This window comes from Apus apus, chromosome 3 (genome assembly GCF_020740795.1).
Source record: "Apus apus isolate bApuApu2 chromosome 3, bApuApu2.pri.cur, whole genome shotgun sequence".
In the NCBI taxonomy this organism is placed as follows: domain Eukaryota; kingdom Metazoa; phylum Chordata; class Aves; order Apodiformes; family Apodidae; genus Apus; species Apus apus.
In genome coordinates, this window is record NC_067284.1 from 95,798,526 (window position 1) to 95,820,957 (window position 22,432).

Here is a 22,432-nt window from a genome sequence, read left to right on the forward strand (position 1 = left end):
TATGTAAAGACTCCTTTTATCAAAAATTACCCCTATATGAACTTCCCTGTATAATTTCTCACACACTGTAGTGCAGTCCCCTCTCAGTCTTCTCTCTGTTTTTTCTTATTTTCTTTTCAAGCAGAAGGTTTTCCATCTCTTGACATGTTCCCATTGCAAGGCATTATTTTCATCCATCTTGAGACTGCAGTGAACTTTGTGCATGCTTTGCTTAAAATGAACTCTGTTAGTGGTCACATCAGTGCTATTCCAGGTCTTTGCTCCTCTCTCTTCCTCCTTATCAGAACAAGGAAAATTTAGGATTATTCTGGCCTGTGGATTCTCACACACTGCTGATAATCTGTGGAGGCATGCAAGTTCTTGCCAGGACTGCTCCTTCTCTGTGAGCATCCTCTGCTTCTCGTTCTACACGCTTTGGGTTTTATTTGCCATAGTACAGGGCATGATGTGTACGTATGTCTTGCTGGCCCTGAAGCTCAAGTGGCTCTTGATCACCATACTACTTCCTTCGTTATTCTCTCCTTTTGCAACTTTGTTACCTGAAACAGTATCTTCGTTATCAGCAGTTTCGAACTTACCTTCTGAATCACAGTGTATCATGTCAAGCAGTCGATTCAAAGCATGGAGCGTGATGATACCCACAGCTCCCTCAGTTCGGTGGTGCAATTTCCCATCTGGGACAGAGCAGCCATCTTTTCAATTTCAGTTACATTGATTTTTATATTCTATACATTGTATACATGATATATGCCACCAAGGTACAGTGATTTTTTTATTATACCCAATTTACTGTATTTCAGTTTCCGTATGGACATTCTTAGCATTATCTTGGGTAGCTTTCTGCAACAGCCATTTCCCCAGAACAGCTGGAATCACCCATGACACTCTTGATAAATGTATTAATACGAGAAGTTGAATATACAGTACCAAGTGCATTGCAACATCCTTTGCATTAAAACTTCTAAGAAGTTGAGCCACAAGATTTTATGTGAACATAACTATCTCAGTCAAATCTGCAGTCTCATCCAATTTTGAAGCTGTGTCTTTTCTACACAGCATGGTTGTTGATTTAATACTTCCCAAAGAGCTGTATCAGCTGTTCTGCTATTTGCTGGAAATGTATTGTAATAATCTGTAATTAGATTTTTCTGTATAATATGCAACATTTGCATATCTGAATTACAATGAAATGTTAATCAGAGGTCCAGAGAGATTCTGAGCCAGATCTTTGGAAAGTCTTGAATAGAAGGTCTCTGGAATTAAGTTGTTTTAAATAATGCAGAGTTTGACTATAGCTGCTATTTGTGTTTTGTGGAGAATTAGTGTTTTCTCTCTTATCTGTTTCCAGCTCTAACTTTGCATGACATAGATGAAAACAGTATTTCCTTCTGAAGTGTTGCCTTTACTTGAGTTGGAGATGCTATACAGACCCAGGCAGGATTGTATCAGTGTTGATGCTATTCATTATGAATTTGTATGTTGAACTACTTTGATATCTTCAGCATGATGAAAAGCATAGGTAAAAAACTCATTGTTTTGCATGCATGAACATAAAAACCTGACAGAACAACATAAAATATTCTGGGAAATTTACAGGATAGCGAAACAGAGGAATATGTCTTTATAGTGTAATCTTGTAGCCATTTGCTGGTCTGAAGCAGTTTGTTAATCAATTGCCAGAAGACTCAGTTGCAATTTTTACAGTGACATTACCCAGACACATCACTTCAGAAGCTGAAAATTCTAGTGTTGAAATCACAGCTCCAGAAAAGGTAATTAATGAGTGTAGTGTTGCCAGTTTGCACTATTTTACTGTTAACCTTGAACCTTGAATTTGGGATCCCCACACATGCCTCCCATTTAAGGCCAGGCCAGCCAAAGACAGGGTTTTGAAAGGAAAACATTGATCTCAACTCACTTTCCTTTTTCTCCGCTCCTGATTCCAAAGAAAAGCTTGAAAACATGGCCACTGCCTCGGGTGAAGGTGCAAAAGCTGGAAGTGAGGTGCTAGAGACAAAAGCAAGAAGATAAAGGCCTGAGTTTTGGAGGCTGGCAATACCGTGTAGTCCCAGGCAGACGGTACCTCAGCCTATTCCTCTGGGAATCTTTGCAGCTTGTCCTTGAGGAGGGTTGTTGGAGCATCCCAGAGGTGCCTGGTGCCTTGTGTGCAGAATAGGTTTGCTTTGCCACAAGTGCATGCTAATACAAGGTATTATCATAACTTTTCATTTCAAGATACCATTTCAGGAATATAGATTTTGATGTAGGTTCTAAAAAGGTGAAAGTTAGTGCCTTTATGTGACCTCCCCCAGAAGCTCTGCTGTAGAGCAGGTAATGGACATGTAACATCATTGATGAATGAAGCTTGCTGGGCAATTATGTTCTTGGCATGTAATTCTCAGTTGTATGAAGCTGTAAAAGGACATAGTGCCTCCTAAGGACATAATATGCCTGTGCCTATTAACTGGTGACTGCCAGTTCTTATTTGCTTCCATTTTATTGAATTTCTAACAACCAACTCATTTGTTTAAGGGGAGACTTTTTACCTTAAAAGAAGGTAAGTAGTCCAGTTTCTTCTGGAGAATAGGTTAGGAGTCTTCCTCTAGGAGTGCAGTTTACCCTCAGGAATGAAGAAGCCTGCTTCTAATTGTGCCAAGAGTTTTGTGCTTAACAGAAATGCAGCAGCCTCCTGGGTGAAATGAAAAATTTTAGGAGCTGAGAGATCTTCCATTATAAAGCCAAGCAAATTGCTTTGATTGAATCTTTTAATTTTTTTTAAACTCATAAGGGGTTTGTAAATGATTTTGAACAAAGATTTTGCTCATTTAAGTGGTACAATTGGAATTCATCAGAGACATTTTTCTATGGGCAGACTTGCAACATCTGGCATATTTATTAAGCCTTTTTTTCTACTTTTTTTTTAAAAAGGGTTGGGGAAAGATGCTATGAGTGAACCTAAGTATTGTTGACTGAAGCCTGCAAATATTCTCGTTATTTTTATGAGAACTTAAAAAATATACCTGTCACAACAGAGCAGTTGAAACTAATGGGGTTTAATAGTATGTACTAAATAATTAGGAGAAGTTAAGTGCAGGAGGAGCACTGCAGAGGATCAGAGCTCTGCTGGAGTGGCAGTGTCTTGGCCCGCTATATCCAGTTGCAATGATGTACTGCAAAGCATGAGAATGATCAGGTACCTTCATCATGTAGGATCCAATCTTAATTCCACTCAGAAAAGGTAAGCCTTCTGCTCAGGCCTAGAAAAATACGATTGTGAATCCCTTTTTGAATCCTCCACGATAGGTATGCAATTATAAATACAGTCACATGATGTATAAGGACGGCACAGTATGTTATTGTTTACAGGAGCACTTTCATTTGGGTGTTGTTAATTTGAAAATTTTCACTCTAAAGAACTAAGAAGTGTTTAGGATGTTGTGATTGCTATGTATCTAAAAATATGCAGAACATACTTGAACAAATGGAGCACAAATTTGCCCTTCTTTTTGTCTGAACAGTTTAAGCTATTGATTTTTTTAACCAGTATGATTTTTTTATGCCATGTGGGTGCTGCTTAGCTTCCATAAAAGAGTCTCAGTTCAGTCCACATAAACAAATGGTTGGAATTTGAAGCATTATGAACCATATTTTTAAACAATACAGATTTGAATAACAGCCAGAACAGACTCAATTTTTCTAAACATTTCCTAGTTGTTGCCTGGTGGAGCAACTGCAGCTGCATGTAGACCAGGCTGGTTAGAGTGGGCAGGAAATCAAAAATTGGAGCTGTGTTTTTGGAGGGGCAGGGTCTCCATTTCAGAAATGAGAAGTTCCTCTGTAGCTCTTTGAAAGAGTGACCTCCCACCTCAGCTGTCCTCTCAGGACAGACAAGGTTGCGTGTGCCTCTTCTCTTGGAGCTGCTGGTACTGGGTTTACTGTTCACATGTTCAGGGACAGGACCTTCCCAGCAGAAGGACAGACAGGCTCTGACACTTTGGTGGCTCCGTTATGCAATCCAACCCATCCCTTTACTTCAGAAACGACAATATGTGTTGAATATTTCTATCTAGACAACTAATAGCTGCCTGCTTTTATTTTCTTTTCTCTTCTGGGAAGCATTTAGGCTTAGTGTCCTCTGCAAAACCCAGGGCAGGATATTGCTGCTGTCTTGCTTCTCTGAATCTTTTCTGTTCCTATCTTAAGACAATTTGCTGCTGTCATCGCTTCTTACTGTCTTCATTGCTTCCCCTTTCTTTGCTCTTCTCCACTCCCTTTGTCTTTAGATTATTGCTGATCTGCATCAAGCAGCAAGAAGATAATGAGTTCAGTAATTCAGATGCAACCTATTCTTGCCATAAATTTCACTTGAAATACTCAGTTTTCATGGCTACCATCCATGGCATTCACCAAAAGCTTTGAATTTAAATAAATATTGTCAAAGCTTTTTGCCCTCATTGTCTGATGGTACTTGCAGGAATGCCCTTTTTTTCTTTTTTTATTTTTTTTTTTTAATGTAGGTTTTATTTCTGTATACAGACAAAAAACAGGAAAGGCAAACTCAGAGAAGAATTTGGAATCTTGATTCAGGGTATTTCTGTTGCACACTCATGTCCAAACTGGGCTGTGCACTAATCAGGAAGCAAGAAGCATCTGTCTTCTTAATTGGATTGTTTTAAAGTTTTATGCTGTCTGTGCAGTTTCAAATTATGGCAGTGAACTTGCAACATTGAGGTCAATTAAATTACTGATATGCCTAGTTATTCATGAGACAAGCCTTTGCAGACTGTATTTTAGTGGTCTGGGAAATCATGCAGAATAAAAATCCAGTTCAAACTGGGTGGAATATTTCTCTTCTTTTTTTTTTTTTTTTTTTACTGGAATTAATGTTTTTAAACAATTTTGGTGGCTCTTAAATATTTATCATGAGCCCTGGTATTTTATTATACTTATTGAATTATTTATCTGACTCAAAATATGAAGAGAAGCAGAGGGTTTGTTTTTTTTTTAATCTAAAGGGTGTCTTCAGTTTTCTCTCTTCTAATCTACTGTATTACAGTTGTGAATCAGAAAATCATCAGAAGAGCACCTAAATACTTAAATATGGCTATGTCCTCAAGCTCCCAGAAATAAAGCATAAGCTAGTAGTAGGAATTGTTCTCCTAAATTGTGGGAAAAGAAGGAAAAAACATAATTAACGTTCTTTGATCGTTCAAATTCCAAGTTGAATTTATCCTATGAAGTTGTTAATCCAAAAAGGTTTTATTTTATTCTTTATCTGACAGCATTTGTAGTCCATTTTTCAGTTTTCACCATGGAGGAGTGAAAGCAACTTTCCTTTTTTTCTTCCAGCTAGGCCTGTTCTCCTGATGCTGTTTATCAATGTTAGATATGCTCTCAGTATTATAACACCCTGAAAATACAGTATAATCGCAGGCCTTCTTAAGCTCCTTTTTCTTCCTTTCCTCGTTTTGTAGCCTGTCTATTAAACTGAAGGTGTTTGTTATTAACTACCAGGAGGAGGTATAACAGAGGGTAAAGTTGAGCTGATGAGGTTGCTCTGGTTTATCTTCTCATCTCTAAAGTGCTGGAACCTATGCTGCATTTTGCTTTTGTGCAGAGCCAGGTCACAGCTGGTTTTACCCTTTTGTTTTCCTTGGGCTTGAGTGTACTTGAAATGGTTACTTAATTTCTTTTTGAAGCAGGAATTTTCATATTGGCTTTAAAAAAAATAAATCTTCATGAAGCACAGTACACAGATAAGGTATTGTTGCATAAGCACAAAATAACCTCAAATCCAGCCAGTGGTGCAGGCTGGGGGTGAGGGGAGGAGGATCTGCACAAGTTCCAGCAAATATTAAGATGGAAATACCATGCATATCTGTCAGTTTGTCCAAAGGAAGCCTTTTGAAATAAGCTCGAATGTTGCGAAATCCTTTGCACATCACTACACTTCCTGCACAGGTGAGGATGATCCAAGGCTGCCTAATGGCAGTTAGTGCTAGGTGGTGCCTGCTCTGACATGACTTCCCAGATGAGAAACATGTTAAGAAAGGAGAAATGCTCATTCTTGGTGCCAGCTGCGGGAGGTTTTTCTTCTGAAAACAGCAAGGAGAAAACTCAAGAAGCAAAAATACTGATGCAGGGGGGAAAATGGTCTTACACGGTTTGTAGTATACATGTAGCTTAATGTGATATCAGATTTATTGTTCATCCTAAAGAGATCTTTTACAAAGGTTTGGTAACTGGTTATAAGCTTCTCAGTCTTACTCTAACCTTTTAAAAGCTCTGGACTTCTGTAGAGAGGAATTTGAAAACATTCAGGTGAAAGACAGTTATGTGTGCCTGTGTGGAACCTTCTGATGAGATTCACCCGTTTTTCTTCCTACCAGGTTTGGAGGTGACCAGCCCGTGTACATCAATATTATTAGAGATCCTGTCAATCGATTTTTATCCAATTATTTTTTTCGACGTTTCGGAGACTGGAGAGGAGAACAGAATCACATGATCCGTACCCCAAGCATGAGGCAAGAGGAAAGATATCTGGTATGTTTAAATAAAAGGCTGTGATTACTGGTTTCCCAGCATTGTTACATAATGCTGATGTTCAAACTGGATGCTTGGAAAGTGGGAGACTGAGCCATCTTCCATGTTGCATTTTTTTCATCTTGGTCTGGTCTAGTCCTTAGTTGGGTCAGCTTTAGCATGGAGAGTGTTGCTGATTAATTCAGTGATCCAGTTTGATACTGTGTAAACTGACAGGAAGTCCCAGATTGCTACTGTTGAATTATGGTCCTTTCAAGGAGTTTGATTTCCACTGTGTAGTGGTTAGGCATAGTAATTCTGACTGTATGTATCACTGTGAATGTTCAGACAGATTTTTAGGTTGAAACTGTCTGTAACTATGCAGCTTCAGAGGGAACTTGGGAACAGAGCAGTTCAGTGAGCCCACGCCTCTTATGTTCTTGCTAATAGGTTCTGCATAGTGTTCTTTATACCAGGACTGTGATCTCAGTTCTTGGTTTGGTTTTGTTGCCTTTTTTGGATTAAGAAGGTAGCAATAATGCTGGATAAGGTGTTCATAATAAGTTTTTATTTTGTACAGCTGTTGAACTGTCATAGCACCTGTCAGCCTTTGTCACAGACCAAAGTCCTGTGGCAGCAGGACTTCTACAAATGCCAAATAAGAAACACAGAAGCTAGGGAGCTGGTTGGTTTGTTACTGATCTCTTTGCATTCACACTGACATCTCCCTAAGAAGACAAAACAGTGGAATTAGTTCTTACCCTCTCTGTAGTGTAGATCCATTTTGATCTGACTCAGCCTTTAGCCACACTTGAACCTGCAGAGAGTTCAGTGACACAGCAGTGACAGGGCAGCTTGATGGTCTGTAGCCCCCCTGGCTTTGGCTTACAACAGATGTCACGGGCCAGAAGTAGCATCAAAACAGAGAGAATGTGGCTTTTGAAGAGCAAAGCGAGAACATTTTGATGGTGTTTTGGAAGGCAGCAGAGTACAAGATGTGTGCATGAGCCATAGAGAGCACAGCTCTGAATGACTGCCACACAGCATGTTTCAATCTTAGCTGAGGTCAGAGGGATCTAAGGAGGATTGGTGTTTCTTTCTGTAGGGCAGAGCTGTGTTGATTTCTTTTGTACTTCACTACTGTTGTTTGTCATGCAAAGCCCTGTGAACAGATATGCTTATAAATTATGAATAATTGAAGGTGGGACTGGTATCAGTGTAGCTATGTATAGCCTTAATGACATCTGCTATACAGATATAAACTAATTTCAATAGTGTTGCAAATTATTTCTTCTTTGCTACATGTCTAGGGCTACCAAGAGGTCCCTGGGTCAGCTAGGCAGATTTTGACCTCCTGATGTGCAGTCAGGGGGCAGCCCCAGCTGCTTTGCACACTGTGGGCATGGATTTTTATTTGGTTGTCTGTGGATGGTACAGAAATGGATTTACAGAAATTAATATGGATTGTGTTTTTTACTACATTATGACTTTGTTAACACTATCACGTTTTCTTTTTTGAAAATGTTAAAAATGAGCAGCACAGTCTGTACTTCACTGAGTGCCTCTACTTCTCTTTTGAAGTGGAATGTGCAGTGATGGGCACGACTCACAGCTGACTGACTGTAAAAGCTGGTGTTAATTTAGTACCACCTGTGCAGTTTAAGATGTGATTGTACAGCCAGTGAAACATTACTTAAAGCAGAATTGAAGTTAATAGATCTGATTTCTGTTGTTTGTGTTGTTTTAAAAGATACTGGAAAGAAGTCATTGCATTTCATTTGCATTGGATGTTCTTTAAGGAATTAATTATTTATAAGCATGTGCACATGTGTACCCATACACAGATTGGTACAAAAGCTATAATGTAAAGGAAATAAAGTGGCCATCTGAGGTCAGTAGTAATTTTGTTCAAAAGGCTGTTTGTCAGTCTGAGGCACATCAGCATCCTTTATAAAAACTGGTTTTGCTTTTTCATTTTGGTTTTCTATCTTGGTAATTCAGTGTTAGAATCCTGGAAACATTTTTGGAATCTGTCCTCCATCCCTCCTTGGCAGACTTTGGCTGTCATTTGCACTGCTCAAAGAGGGTAGTTGCTCCTGTCACAGTAATGTATAGGCCACCTGCCGGTGAAATTCATTTTAACAAAAGCCTCTCATTCCAAATGTTAAGCATTTTTAAGACTTGTGCTATCCAGCCACATAATACATTGCATGACTGCATTTTAATCTTTTCCTCAGTGGTGCAAGGAAATCTGCTGGCACATATTTTAAAACTCAGCTAATGGATTTTGTGGAACAGTAGCTTCAGAAGTCTGCTAAATCAATTGCCTAATCTAGCTGGGAAGAAAGTAAAGCAACTGATTTTGCCTCTGAGCATGAGGCAGAGCAGCCCTTCAGTACAGGACTGATGGCAGGTCTGAATGCTAGCCTTGTACATTGTGCAGTTCTTCTCTGATATTTTTGCCTCTTTTCTTTTTTTAAATTGAAAACTCACCATAAAGCATCACTTTTTTATAGGAGGCTATTTGAAGGATAAGCTTAGATTTAGAATATTATATTGTTTCTATATTGAGAACACTATTAATCCCAAGTCATTTGGGATGAGATGTGCCTGACTGTGAGCATATATGTGAAATCAGGGGCAGGATGCAAGAAGCTTTTATTTTTCTTCTTTCATCAAGCCTCAGATCAACAGCTAGGAAAATAGAAAACTGCTGATTGCTCCACAAGGTTGAGCTCATTGCTAAAGAGCCAGAGAAGCCTTGTGTTGACAGCAGTTACAGACTTACAAACTGGCCTAGAGAAGCTGTAAAATTTAACTCCAGGAGAGACAGGATTGCCTGCAGAAAGATACACATCTTTCAAAACTAGGGTATTAGGACCTAATTGTGCTTTTCTCAACCATGTTGTTCCTGGCTTTCCATCTCTTGGAAGGTGCTGTGAGCAACTGGGAACCTTTCCAGGCCATTCAGCTGCCAACACGGGCTTTCTCCCTTCAAAAGCTGTGGGCAGTGGGCATTTTCCCTCAGAAACTGCGGTGTGGAAGTGTGGGAGCTCAGCACCTCTATAAATCAGGCTCTAAAGGGAGGAAAAGCATTTTAGGGTCAGATTTCGTGTCTTGCTTGGCCATTGGGTGGTCATATCCTTAATGGAGACTTTCTCTCTCTTCAATTCTAATCCTTAAAAAAGGGGAGATTGAAAAAAACCTGGAAGTCTTGTAATACCTTGGGCTCTGTTCTTTAAGTTTGGAAATCTAAACTGCTGACATTGCAAAGATCAGAAATGGAGACAGAAATTCCCACTGTTCACTGATCATTTTAGAGCTTCAGGCTTTGATTCCTTTGCAGAAGAAACAACTGTTCATTCAAGAGGCAGATAAATTGTTACAAATGTTTTGGTAAATATCTATGTTTACCAAAATTTAATTGAAAGCTAGGATAGAGAACAAGCCCTTTATCCATGAGTCAGATATGGCAGAGGCAGCTGCTGCCACATGAGACTTCACACCCAGATCAGTCACCTCCTTGCCCTGACCTGGCACTTTCTCTGCTGGAGTGAGTTACTGTCAGGGACCTAAAGAGATAACTTCCAGGCTTCCCCAAAATAAACAGCAGCATCGCATGAGCATGGAATATGGCAAAGAGGTAATGGTCTGAAACAGTGGTGAGCACCTCAGGTTGAGTGTCAGGCACACTCATGCCAAAGTTGCCCTAACCTTATGGTCCTGTAAGATGAGATAAGCTCACAAAACTTAATTTAAATCCATCACAGTGAATGTGTTTCAGGTTGAACTGGAGTTCTTAGAGTAAATACGCTTCAATAAAGCAAGTAAACCCTTACCAGTGCACCTGTGAGTGCTGCTGGTACCAATAAAAAAGAAGAATGTGCACTAGGTGATCTAGTTTAAGGCTTTAAAGTGCAGAAGGTTCGCATCACTGCTGATAAAGACAGAAACTACTGTAAATATTTGAAAATGTTGTATGAAAATTGTACTTTCCAGAAGGTTTGTTAGTAATTACCTAGTATTTATTACAACTGGAGCATGAGGCATCAGATACAAAAGGCATGTATGGGCTTTTCGTCTTTCTTCAATACTTGCTAAAACTTTGATTTAAGACAGCCAAGACTGAAGGTGTGTGAAGCAGTGTGGGATGTTTATTGTTGCCTGAATTGTAGGATATCTGGTTTTATGCAATTCTATCCTCTGTTAGGCTCACAAATAGCATGGCTCCTAACTCACTCAAGTATGAGATCTAAACATCTCTGAGTTCATTTGTCGGAAGAGAGAGGTTTTGTATAAAAAAGATCATTCGGTAAATTAAGAATTTGTCACCTTACTATAGGACATTCAGCCTCGGTTATGCTAAAGATTACTCATGCAAGTAAATCCATAAAGGATCATCTGCCTTTCTGTCTTTCAAATTAAATGTTAAAATATTTGTACGAAGTATGTTAGGATTAGTGCAAAGGAGGGAAGTAAAATTCAAAGGACATCAGGGAACTTTCAAGTCAAATTTTTTATTATAGGGACCTCTCCTGTGGCAAAGATTGGCTTTTCTTGCTAAGTATTTAAACCAATATTGTTTAGGTCGTTTCATAAATTTCAAACAAAATCGTAGGAAAAGCTGAACAGTTAAACTCTATATAACAATTTTTCGTATTCTTAAATTTTGAGAATTTCCTTTTATTACTACATTGTTTTGTATTAGCATAAGAATATTCGCTAAATAAGTATAAGCAATATTTTTATTTATATCCCAAAATCTTCTACCTGAAAACTATACTTCTACCAACTGCAATGGTTCTGCTGACAGCGTCTAGCTGTGTTAGTTCCTGCCTTTATCTGGATAATAGAAATATTTAACCATGGCTAATTGTATTGTGAATTGTTGTGAGTAGTAACACACTGGGCTTTCTCCTTCATGACTTTAGATGTGTTTCTTGAAGCCTTTCAGTCTGCCAGAGACCTGACCTCCAGGAGAGAACATGGTGTGGAGCCCAGGCCTCCGGAGACCTCCTGACTGACACTCTCATGAGTGTGGTTCTGTACAGGAAAGGCAGTGGGCGAGTTGCCTGCCTGCAGGTTTGGTGGAGGGGGGAGTAGAGGGTTCTTTTCTATGTGGGATTTTTCTGCTGAGGACCTCACAGGGGCTACACATGTGCATTGATTGAAGCTTGGAACTTTTGAGGAGGGTCTTGTGAACTTGGTTAATGTTATTTAGATTGGAAGTCTGAGGCATGCAGAGGTTAAAATTATTTGGCTGTGTCAGTGCAGTGCATATCAGATATTAGGGAGTTAAATATATAAATTTAAAAAGTACATGTTTCAGTTACTGGGTTCTGAGCTGTAGTTAATAGCATAAACACTTTATGCACCCTCTGTGATTTCCCTGACTTGTCACCACACATACAGTAGTCATTTTGCTCCCTGTGTTACATATTGGTGCTGAGATGATTTGAATTGGTCACTGGAGGTCCCATGATATGTCCCAAGCTGCAGCACAGCTTTGCAGCTGTAGATCTGGATCAAGGATCACACAGTAGCATCAATCTCTGCGGCTGGGACTGGGCTGCCGGGAGGGCACTGCTCAAGCACAGCCACCTGTCAGCTGACCCAATTAGAACAGTTTGCTGCTTCTTCCTTTTAATGAGGCTTTTAATAGTCTCCATCTGTTCCCTTTTACTGCATTAACTCTTCACAGTGAAATTTCTGGCCCTATGAAGAGTTTTGATAGCTCTTCATCTGCTCTGTAATCTCTAAAGCACCACCTTTCCCTTAGATTCTCCCATTTTGTATTAATAATTTATTGAACCACAAAGTTAATGATAATTCAGACCTCAGCTGGAGGAGGGACTGATTAAACAACATATAAAATGTAATATTAAAGGAAATGTTTTCATAGCTGACATTAACTTTTCAGTTACTTCAATTTACAAACCAATATTTTTTAATGTTCCCCTGCAGAGCTTGCATTCCAAACATTACAGCATTATTCAGTTATACCAGAGCAAGAACGTGTGCCTTCCTAATTTGTTTTCATTTAGTAATCTGCATCAATTGCACATAGTAAATAAGCAATATACCATTGGTTAAGATTGCAGCATTAAAATCTTCCATGAAATTCATAATACTTACTTATATTGATAGCAAGGATAAAGAGATCTGGATTTTATTAATACCATGCTTTTATTTTAAACATACCATTCTGTATTGCATTGCTTTTCGTGGAGGTAGGACGCAGGATAGCCACAATATTTTGCTTCAGAATGTGAAAACATGAAGTGTTTTTTCATGCAATGTTCTACTGGTCTGAAAATTTTTGGCTGTTGCAAATTTTAAGGAACTACACAAGAAACCAGAAGCCAAGTAGCAGAAGAACCCCAAGCACTGAGTACCCACAACCTTATTTAAACTTAATATTATTACAGGATCTTGGCACCACCAATTATCAGTATATGGTATTAAATATGTTTGTACATATAGTAATTTATGTTCTTTTATGTAAGGACCTAACTGTATTAAGTAGGTTGAGAATGATGACGCTTCATTTCTTTAACAGTTTTGCCAAGTTTGTTATTTGTGCCTTTCTGAGTATGAATACAGGATAGTTTTTGATGCTATTTTTTGTGGTTTGTTTTTTGGTTTGGTTTGGTTTTATGTGTTGTTGTAGCCCGAGGAACTAGTTTTCTCCAGCTTCTCTATAGGAAGCTATTGTTTGTAGAGTGGAAAATCCCAAACACAGAACAAAAAGTCTAATATATTGTTGCTGGCCTTCTAAGGCCTTATAAACTGAATAAGATATATTTTCAGGAGATACATTTTTGGAGATTGAAATGAGAACAGAAAGGAGCATTCTTGTGTAGCCCAGGAATAAAAGCCAGTGTCGCCATCAGCAAAGGTGGGAAAACGGTTTAGGGGGGATAATCCTTATTTCACTAGAAAATTATGAATACTCAGCCAGCTCAGACAAGGTCAGGAATGAGAACTTATGTGTGTGGTGGATGGTTCTAGCATAGCATTAGCTCGGTTCTCAGTAGCAGTCAAAAAAATCCCAAGCACAAGCAATACAGAACAAAGCAGAGAACCTCACTGTGTGTAAAAATGTCAATTCGGTCAACGTTTAGTTAAGCTGTGGAAGTCCTTGCTGGACATTGTTGTTGGTAACAGTTTATATGTAATTATATGTAATTATTTATTTATTTATTTTTGTTTGTCAAAAGTTGGAATAGAATTATTTTTAGAACTGGAGTGTTTTATCATCTGGAAGAAAATAAGGCTTTCATTTACCTTTTTTCTTAATATATATATTTTTAATTAATCTTTTTTAAAGGTGCATTTTATACGTAGCCTAAATAACAGAGATGGGACATTGACCAGCAGATAATCTGTTTGAAAAATATGATGTAATCATATCTATATCTGTGTGTGTGTATATTTAGAAGTTTGACTTTTTAAGTGCTTGGTATTGTTTTCATGTTTAGTTAAAAAAACCCTTTCAAGTCTTGTGTAAGGAAATTGTGGTAGCCCTCCCTAGAAAACCCTACTAAATATGCTCCTAAGTACACTCCTTGCTAGGAGTAGACCTGTTTCCTTTTCCTGGTTGCATTATGCTTTAACCAGCTTAAATGAAAACTCTTTTATTGGCAGTAGATGTGATGTGATGGGGCAGGAACTGAAGAACTTGTAGTCCTCTCAATAGAGGAAAGGCAGAGAGAGGCAGCCTTCCCTTTAGTGCATATATATTGAACATGTTCAGGCTGTGGCATGATAATGTAATTTCAAGCAGTCGTATATTCACTTCACTCTGTAGGTGTTAAAACCTGCAGGAATTGACAACCTGTGAGAAGAGAACTGAATTTATTAGCCCTTCTTATTCGTTGTCTGTCATTCTCCTTCCTTTTTCCTTTTTGTGGATTATACATAAGTTTTCTGACTGTCAGCACTGCCAGCAAAGTGAAATGAACTGAAATCCTGATCTCTAAAACTTATTAGCTCATGTAAAGCTGAAGCTTTGAGTTGGTGGATGACAGGGAGGATTCAGGGTGGTGGGGTTAGGAGAACTACCTGCCTGGAGCGTGTGGCTGATATGGTGAGGGCTAATAGCCATGTTTTAATAAAAGCATCCAAGGCTCTATCCTGGTCTTTAGGAGTTTGTCATCAACAACATATTTTCCTGTCATGTAGTTTTTTAGTGGGGATGTGGACTCTTCTGTTGACTGACTGGGTCACACTAGTGAGTTGTATACTTTTATTGCTCTGAAATAGTTTGTGTTGAAATCACCTGGAAGCGGAGATGGCATGTTGCAGAAGAAAGGGGCATGCAGTGCCCAGGGATACTCCAGATTTAGTTTATCCTACTTTTTCTGAAGTGTCTTGGGATCGTTCTAGGCTACAGAGTAAAATCCTCTGCTTGGTTCTGGTCCCAGCTGGCATGGATGCCAGGGCCTTTTGAAGCAGGGTGCTCCTTTCTGGTCAGCACCCAGGCTCACATTCCTGGAGCTGGGGCAATGTGGACTGCCTGAATGCCTCATGGGACACAGCTGGGGTGCATGTCCATGCCAAGGAGGCTGGAAGATGCTTTCCAGCTAGATCAGCAAGCAGAGCCTGCTGAGCCTCCACAGCTTCTTTCCTTGCTGCCTTCCCCAATGATTGCACAGTGTCTTCGCTGCCTCCGTACACATCCTTCCAGGAGATGCTGATCTGGAGGGTCTCTGCAGAGGTTTCTTTCAGAGGCTAAAGCTGATAGATTGTTGTTTGCCTGGGCTATAAATAAAACTAATACTGCCTGTGACCAATAGGTCTTCTTCTGGGGCAACCCCTATCCAGTACTGTCTGTCTGGACGATGTCAGCCTATGGCTTTAAGGTTTGGCTTCTCAATAAAGAGCAGCCTGGACCACCATGGAAAAGATGCCATCCCTACTTAGTTTGACAGTGTAATCTTTCAAGTTAGGATACAACGCAAATTTAGGACCAAGCAGAACAAGAAGGAGCTGGATGGAGAAGTGGACTACTGCAGGTAGGAATGGGAGAAGTCTCAAATCCATGTCCTCAGTGCAGGGATCACAACGTTTTCCAGGATGGTGTTACTATTTGTTCGGGTCTTTCTGGTTAAATGGAGGAAGGAACAAGAGAAAAGAAAGGCTACTTGAGTGAGACCAATGTCAACAGTCAGAGCAGTAATGTCCTATTCAACAATAACAATCTTATCATGTGAGATTTGAGGGCATCTGTAGCCACTCAGACTTGTTTGTCCTCTCAGAGAAGAGCATGCAGCCTTTACCCTGAGTATCCGTACTGGAAACTGCCAGGACAGGGAGTGTTTCCCTGTGCCAGATACTTCCCTGGGCACCACTGTCATCCGCCTACTCTGCTTCTCATGGGGAGAGAAGGGTTTCTCTGCAGTGTCAAGTGTCAGCATCCTCCTTTGTTGAATGAAGACTATGTAGTCTTAGTAGTAAGTAAGTGTAATGAGAAGTATTTAAATTGCAAGGGTCTTGCATTCACAGCATTGTAAACACAGCATATTATATGCTGGGTACTGCCTCATTGCATTTAATAAAAAAAAAAATACTGTAATTCTGGACTGATTAAACATATGCAAATAAATGAAAGAACCCCTTGCTCAACAGTGAAAGTGAAGCGTAGAGATGAGAATTTAGTTTTTGGTTTTGTCTCATTGCAGAATGAACAGATCTGAAATGGGAAATAGTTTTCCTGAAAAAATCAGAGTGCTGGCAATCTAGTCTTGCTCTGTTTGTTTCAGCATGCTCCTGTAAAGTAGAAATGTGCATTTGTGTTTCTGGAAAACAGCAACCAAATTCTGTAGGTTTGTGTTGGCAGCTGGACTGAGGTGTTGTCTCTGGTTGCTTGGGCCTGCCTGGCAAGTTGCTTGTGTACTTTGCATCTTGGTGTAAAGGATATTGCTACAGATGTTTATCTTTTTTTTTTTTTTCTTGGAGTTTTTGTTTGGTTTCTATGTTGTTGTTGTTTTGGGGGTTTTTTTTGCAAGAGTGTAATCAGTGTTATGAGGATTATCTGCATACCAGTAGCTTCCGTTAAATGAACTTTTCCAGTCTGTAGGCTTCAGACTCGTACTAGGTGTCCTCCCTTCTCATTTTTTTTTTCCTGAAGGAATATGAAGGGATGAGCAACTTCAGACAATGAGGCAGCAGATTGGCTTATTTCCCAGACCAATAAGCAATCGCAATCACAAGAGCAGTTGGCAAGTTTTGCTGATTAGTGCAGTAGCTTTGGGAAGGCTAATGGCTTCTGTGCCCTGAGAGGAGGATGGCTTCAAACCACATGCCCTAAGGTGTCTTGTCACCTTCATTGAATGGAAATAAACCCAGGCATCTGAGGGACACTGATAGTCACACAGACTCCTTCAGAAATCCATAAACACCCTGATTATTTTAGCCTTTTTGTGATGGATTTTATTTAAATTCAAAAGAACAAATGCAAGTGTTATTTCATAACTTGGTAAGATGATGTTGCCAAAAGAAAACATGAGGGAATGAACTGTGACAAACTGAAAAACCTGTATTTGTTGACATTCAGTGTGGATTTAGGGCATTTGGCCATTGTTTCCTTACTCAGTCAAGTAAGGAGGGGTATTGCTGCCAGGAACTCATTTGCCTTTCTTATTATTCTACCTTATTTAAAGAAAGAAATGAGAGAAAACAAGAAATGGGCATCAGCTGTTTCAAATGAGCTCCACCCCCCCCCCTTAAGATGATTATTCAAAGTTGTATAATTTACTCAAAAACACACATCCATCCCCAGTTGCCTGACAATGTTGCATGGTTGTGAGCAACCACAGGGGCAATGGGGCCTGTCTTGAATGACAAGGTAATTCCATCTTTCAGAATAAGCAGTAGACCTTCTGGGTTATCTGAGAAAATACTATGCCCATGAACAAGGTGGGAGAATTTTCCTTTGAAGTAAAAGTAGTGTTTACTTTTTCTGACTTTTATTCCAAGTGTTCTTTTATCTTTTTTTCTTACTGAATACTATTTTCAAAGCTTCTGTATCCCTTATAGCTATGGTTGCTTTAAATAAAATAACAACCAAAACACCAAAAAAACCCAAACCAACCAAGGGTGTTTAGCTGATTATTTCTTCCTCCGGACTCTGGAAAATGGACAGCATTGTTTCAGCAAAGCTTCCTACTACTCGGTGAATTACTGAAACATGGTCTAGTCAGGTTACCTTGAGCACAACTTTTTTTTCCTATGAACTCTGATCCAAGCAAAGCCAGCCACTACTCATAACTGAGCTTGTCAGGAGTAATTTCCTTTTTCTCAAGGAAAAATCCACTAAGCAGTGTCAAATGGGAAAATTTCCATGGTGAATATGGATTGCTAAATTACATTTATTTATTTATTAAAATAAATTAATTTTCTGATATTTTTAAAAGGAAAAAAAACCTAAAGTGCTCATCACTGGTTGAAGAAAAAAAAAATTCTTCAGAATGTAATACAAAGAGATTATGTATTCAATAAACAGGAAGAAAAAAAGGCAGATTTTATACTTTTCCCCTCCTTCTGGCAGTTACTAAACTCCATGATTTTGTTATTGATGTTGTTACTTGCTGTGCTCTTTGAAACCATAGCACCTGTGATGAGGGGACTGAGAGATTCTGGGTTTTCCTGTGGGGAGAGAGGCATGGCTGTGTTTTTCATAGTTGTAGAAGGGATCCCTTCAGCAGGTGACTCAAGGTTAAAAAAATAAGAAAGCGGCAAGTAGGGACATTAATTACGCCTCTGAAACTTGTAATTGTAGGAGTTTTTAAATACTTTGAGTTGTCAATAGAGTGGTAGTCTTGTCAAACTGAAAAGTGGAATCAGTTTTTTTTGTTCCGTTTTGTTCCTCTATTCAGAATGGCAGTGCTGCAAATGATGCAAAGTATTAGTAATTTTCCAGAAAAGCATGAGAGCTGTTCAGCAGGGGGAAGATTTATAGCTGCAGAAATTAGATAGGGGCAGCAGAGCAGAAACCATCCCCAGCTGCAGCAGCAGGGAAGCCACAAGCAGTCTGGTTTTCTTCTCTGCTCTGCAACTCCTTTTGCATTTCAGCCCTGAGAGATGATGGGAGAGATTCAAAGTTAGTCAGTGCTGGGAAGAAGGCTGGTAAGAAAGCAGAATGAGCACAGCTTGCAGTTGTGGCTTTTCTTCTCACCATTCAAGAGGCTTGTGGTAAGGTGCAACCACAAATGTCGAGAGGACATAAAACATGTTTAGACCTTGCTGCTGTGATGAAGCCAGTCTGTTTTTCTTAAAAGTCACTACAGTACTAACTTTAAAAAATGGGCAAAACCAGATAAATATATAACCTGATCATCATATGTTTTCTCTTTTTATATGGAGAATTCAGCAGCAGGTTTCTTTTTCTTTTTTGCTGGGCAGTGTACTTGATGTGACTGGATTATTGCAGGTGCACATCAGGAGCTGCTGGATACAGTCTGTGTCCCTTTAGCATCAGTGAAAGAGAATTGTATAACTAGAATTTATTATAGCAGATAATCTAAGCTATCACTGAGCAGTATGATAAAATAAAACTTTTAAGATGCATCAGCTAACCAGTGTTCATTTTCTTTAGTGAAAATTTTGCTATATCTGTAGATTAGAGGAGCTTAATTATTAAATACTGCTTTCCTGAAACCTGTAATAATATATTTTTTCAGATTTATTGTGGCATATCTTCCCTTCTCCGTGGATATACTCTTTTATTTTGAAGATTTATAGTGAAGAAAATAAGCATTTTCCTCCCTAATTCTTGTCACATGAGGTTCTGTAAAAATATATGCAAATGAAATCATCTCTCTTGTTTGTTTCACCTCTGTCTTGATGGGATGTAGCAGAGCAAAATGTTTAATGCTCATTGCCAAGGGAAAGAATTGACTTTTGGCTCACAGATTGTTTCTCTTTGATGACATCTTTAACATTCAGAACTCTGATATTTTTATTAATAACCTCTTTAAAACTTTCGTATTGTTGATACTGTTTTTCACGGACCTCTGCAGAAAACAGTATAATGTTTCAAGATGTTGTGGCATTCATAGAACCTAAATGTGTTTCTGTTAATACATGACAAAACATTTTTGAGTTTTGGGCTAAAATCTGCTGAGCATAATTTCTGTGCATGCGGTCAAGGAATTAGAACATCTGATCTGAAAAAGAAAACATGAGGAAAGCATGAACTACAGAAACTACAGAAACTACAGAAACATCTCGTTATTGAAATAGGCTTTCCTGTATTCTAGCACTGAAGCAGTATTTTGAAACATGTAAATCTCATTAGATCTGTGCAAATCACATTGTGTCATATGTAAAGGTGTGAACTTGCTTCTTGAGATAGGAGCACCATCAGGCCCAGCTGAGGAAGACAATACAAGCTGGGGAGATGGCAAAGGGTTGCTTCCCCTCCCATGTCCTCCCAGCTTTCTGACGCTCTTCAACTTACCAATTTCCAAAGCCAGACTTTCCTTCCCTAGCTGTGTTTAATAGTCCATGATAGACCTTTCTTCTATGAGTATATATTTTTTACTTCTTTTTTACTGCTATTCTTGTGTTGTGTTCATGTTTTTTAAATCCATCTTAAACCTTTGTCATCCAGAGTATGCTGGTGCAAGGACCCATGCATTTGCCAACACTTAATTTCTTCTAGCATTTTATTGCCTAATCAGCATTATAGTGTCCTTTTATAGCTCCTTCAGGTTAGATTTCATATCTGCTTTCATTAATATTCCCTGAAAAATGGGCTATTTCACTGTTAAGCCCTCTTTGTTATATGCAGGAGGTCTCAGCACAGATGCTGTGTGACCCTACTCAGTGTTCTGTTTCACTAAGAAAATGAGTCATTTTATTCCTGTCCTTAGGTTCCTATCCTTTATCAGCCTATCCTCTTTTTTTTTTTCCTGAGAATTTAAGAATATCAGATTGTGTTTATCACATCTTTACTGACTGAATCAAAGACCTGTTGGAATTTGCAGAGGCACAGCTTTCTCTGCTGAGTTTGATTCTCCCCCTTCTTGGTTGGGTTCTTCTATAGCATTGTCTAATACTAGCTGTTTTTTACAATCTTCTGTTCATTTTTTATTCAATTGACTGTCACTTGAGTTCACTTCTGACTTATGCCCCTCTCTAGAGGCCCCTTTTCTGTATGTGAAAAGCATCCAGATCTCCTGTGGTATTTTTTTTTTTACATGATTTCTGACTCTGAGCAATCTATAATGCGTATCACTGCTCAGTTGGGAGCAGGACTTGGCCTCAGTGCAGGACTCACTGGCTGGACAGTGATGGTTTTAACATTCAGAGTAGTTCACTTGAGAGGTGATAGTCTATGATGCTGGATGAGGATTTCCTCTGTATCTTACCCAATTTGGTTTAAAAAAAATTAATGTGTGGCACAGAAGATGCTGGTTCAAGGAGCCAGAGACACAAAATGCCCTCTGTGGTGTTCTCTTGTTCAGATGAGAACTCATGTAAGGCACCGTCAGTCTTTTCTGCTTTATTTGGAGCTGAAAACCCTAAGTTAAGCTTCTAAGAAACTGAGTAGAGTCCAGAAAATTGTTCTTAAAAAGGAAATCCTGTAGAGAAATTTAAATATTTGAATGAATAAAAATATGCTATGAAGCAGATGTCCTGCAGTTATTCCTTGTGTTCATCAAGATTAAGACAAAAAGAAGTTTCCTTAAATTACATTAAGGTGTTTTCGTATCAGATGCTAGTAAAGCTTTTCTGACAGTAGGAGCAGTAACAGGCTGCTATGAATTAGAGCAGATATGAACATTTTTATGAGCAGATTGGACAAATGGCAATACTGGTTTAGATAAACCTGGTTCTTCCTTAGCAAAGGATAGTCTAAAATGCTTCTCAACACCCTGTGTCTTCTGTAGCAGCCTTTCTTGCCAGGATAGGGAGCAGGCAGGGCTGCTCTACATCGCCAGGTATGGTGAGACCATGCTGCTGAGAGGACCTTTGCTCACCAGCTGCATCTCTGTCCACTTCCAGCCTACTGCCTTCAGCCTTGTAGTCAGCGGCAAGGCTGAGGCCATCTTCTGTCCAAGAATGACTTTATCTGTGCTCCAGAGCTACCTTTTGTGAGCATGAATTGCTGGATGTATCTCACTGTTTTTCTGACAGACGTCTGTTGGCTAGGCTGCAGCAGTGCTGCATTAGGGAGGGCTGAGACATCCTTGAGGTGGGGGGGATTTCCTGCCCAGCATTTGCAGAATTGAATATACGCCTGTATCCCTAATTGACTTTGTTAAGGGTCATCATAGAAGCCGACTAATTTTCCAGGCTCTTTTATGAAGAGGTGTTAGTAAACAGAACTAACAGATGTATGATCTCCCTTCTGTTAGTTGCTACTGGGATTCATTCTTGATTGCAGTATAATGATCTGTATTTGTGGTCTTCCCTGGATCTGTGCCCTCTGTAACAGGATGGTTATTTAATGCTTATACACTTCTTCCAGCTGGCAGGCAGTCTTACTCTTTTTGTATAATTTCTTCTTTTTTGGGGTTGTTTTTTTCTTTTGTGGGTTTTTTTTCATATCTTTCCCGTACTAAGACAGCTTGTGGTGAAAAATACAAAAGCAACAGGGAAAAACAAAAAAAAGAGATAATTCTTCCTTATGACTGTGAAGTTATTCCGTTCTAACTGGTAAAACTCGTCTTTGACAAATTACTAGTGTAATTTCTGGTAACACAGAGGAAAGAAATATATCAACCTATGTATTTTCTTCATGCTTTACATCATTATAAGTTAGAAAATTGGGAACTAAAAATGTGTTTTGTGTTTGTTGCATCTAAATAGTAGCATCATAGGCATAATTCATCACCTCTGCTACCTTAATGCCAGCAAAAGTTTGTACGTTAATGAATAATTTATGACTGAGCTAAATGAA

At 39.1% G+C, this 22,432-nt stretch overlaps 1 protein-coding gene across 3 annotated transcripts in view; it reads left to right on the forward strand.

Moving 5' to 3' along the window:
* The window catches only part of UST (uronyl 2-sulfotransferase), a 151,746-nt gene that overhangs the window by 81,714 nt on the left and 47,600 nt on the right, over nucleotides 1-22,432 (forward strand). For all 3 annotated transcript variants that reach the window (XM_051613543.1, XM_051613542.1, XM_051613544.1), the window contains exon 5: nucleotides 6,390-6,543. In XM_051613543.1, the coding sequence (XP_051469503.1) occupies nucleotides 6,390-6,543 (154 nt within the window). The remainder of the gene's footprint in view (nucleotides 1-6,389; nucleotides 6,544-22,432) is intronic.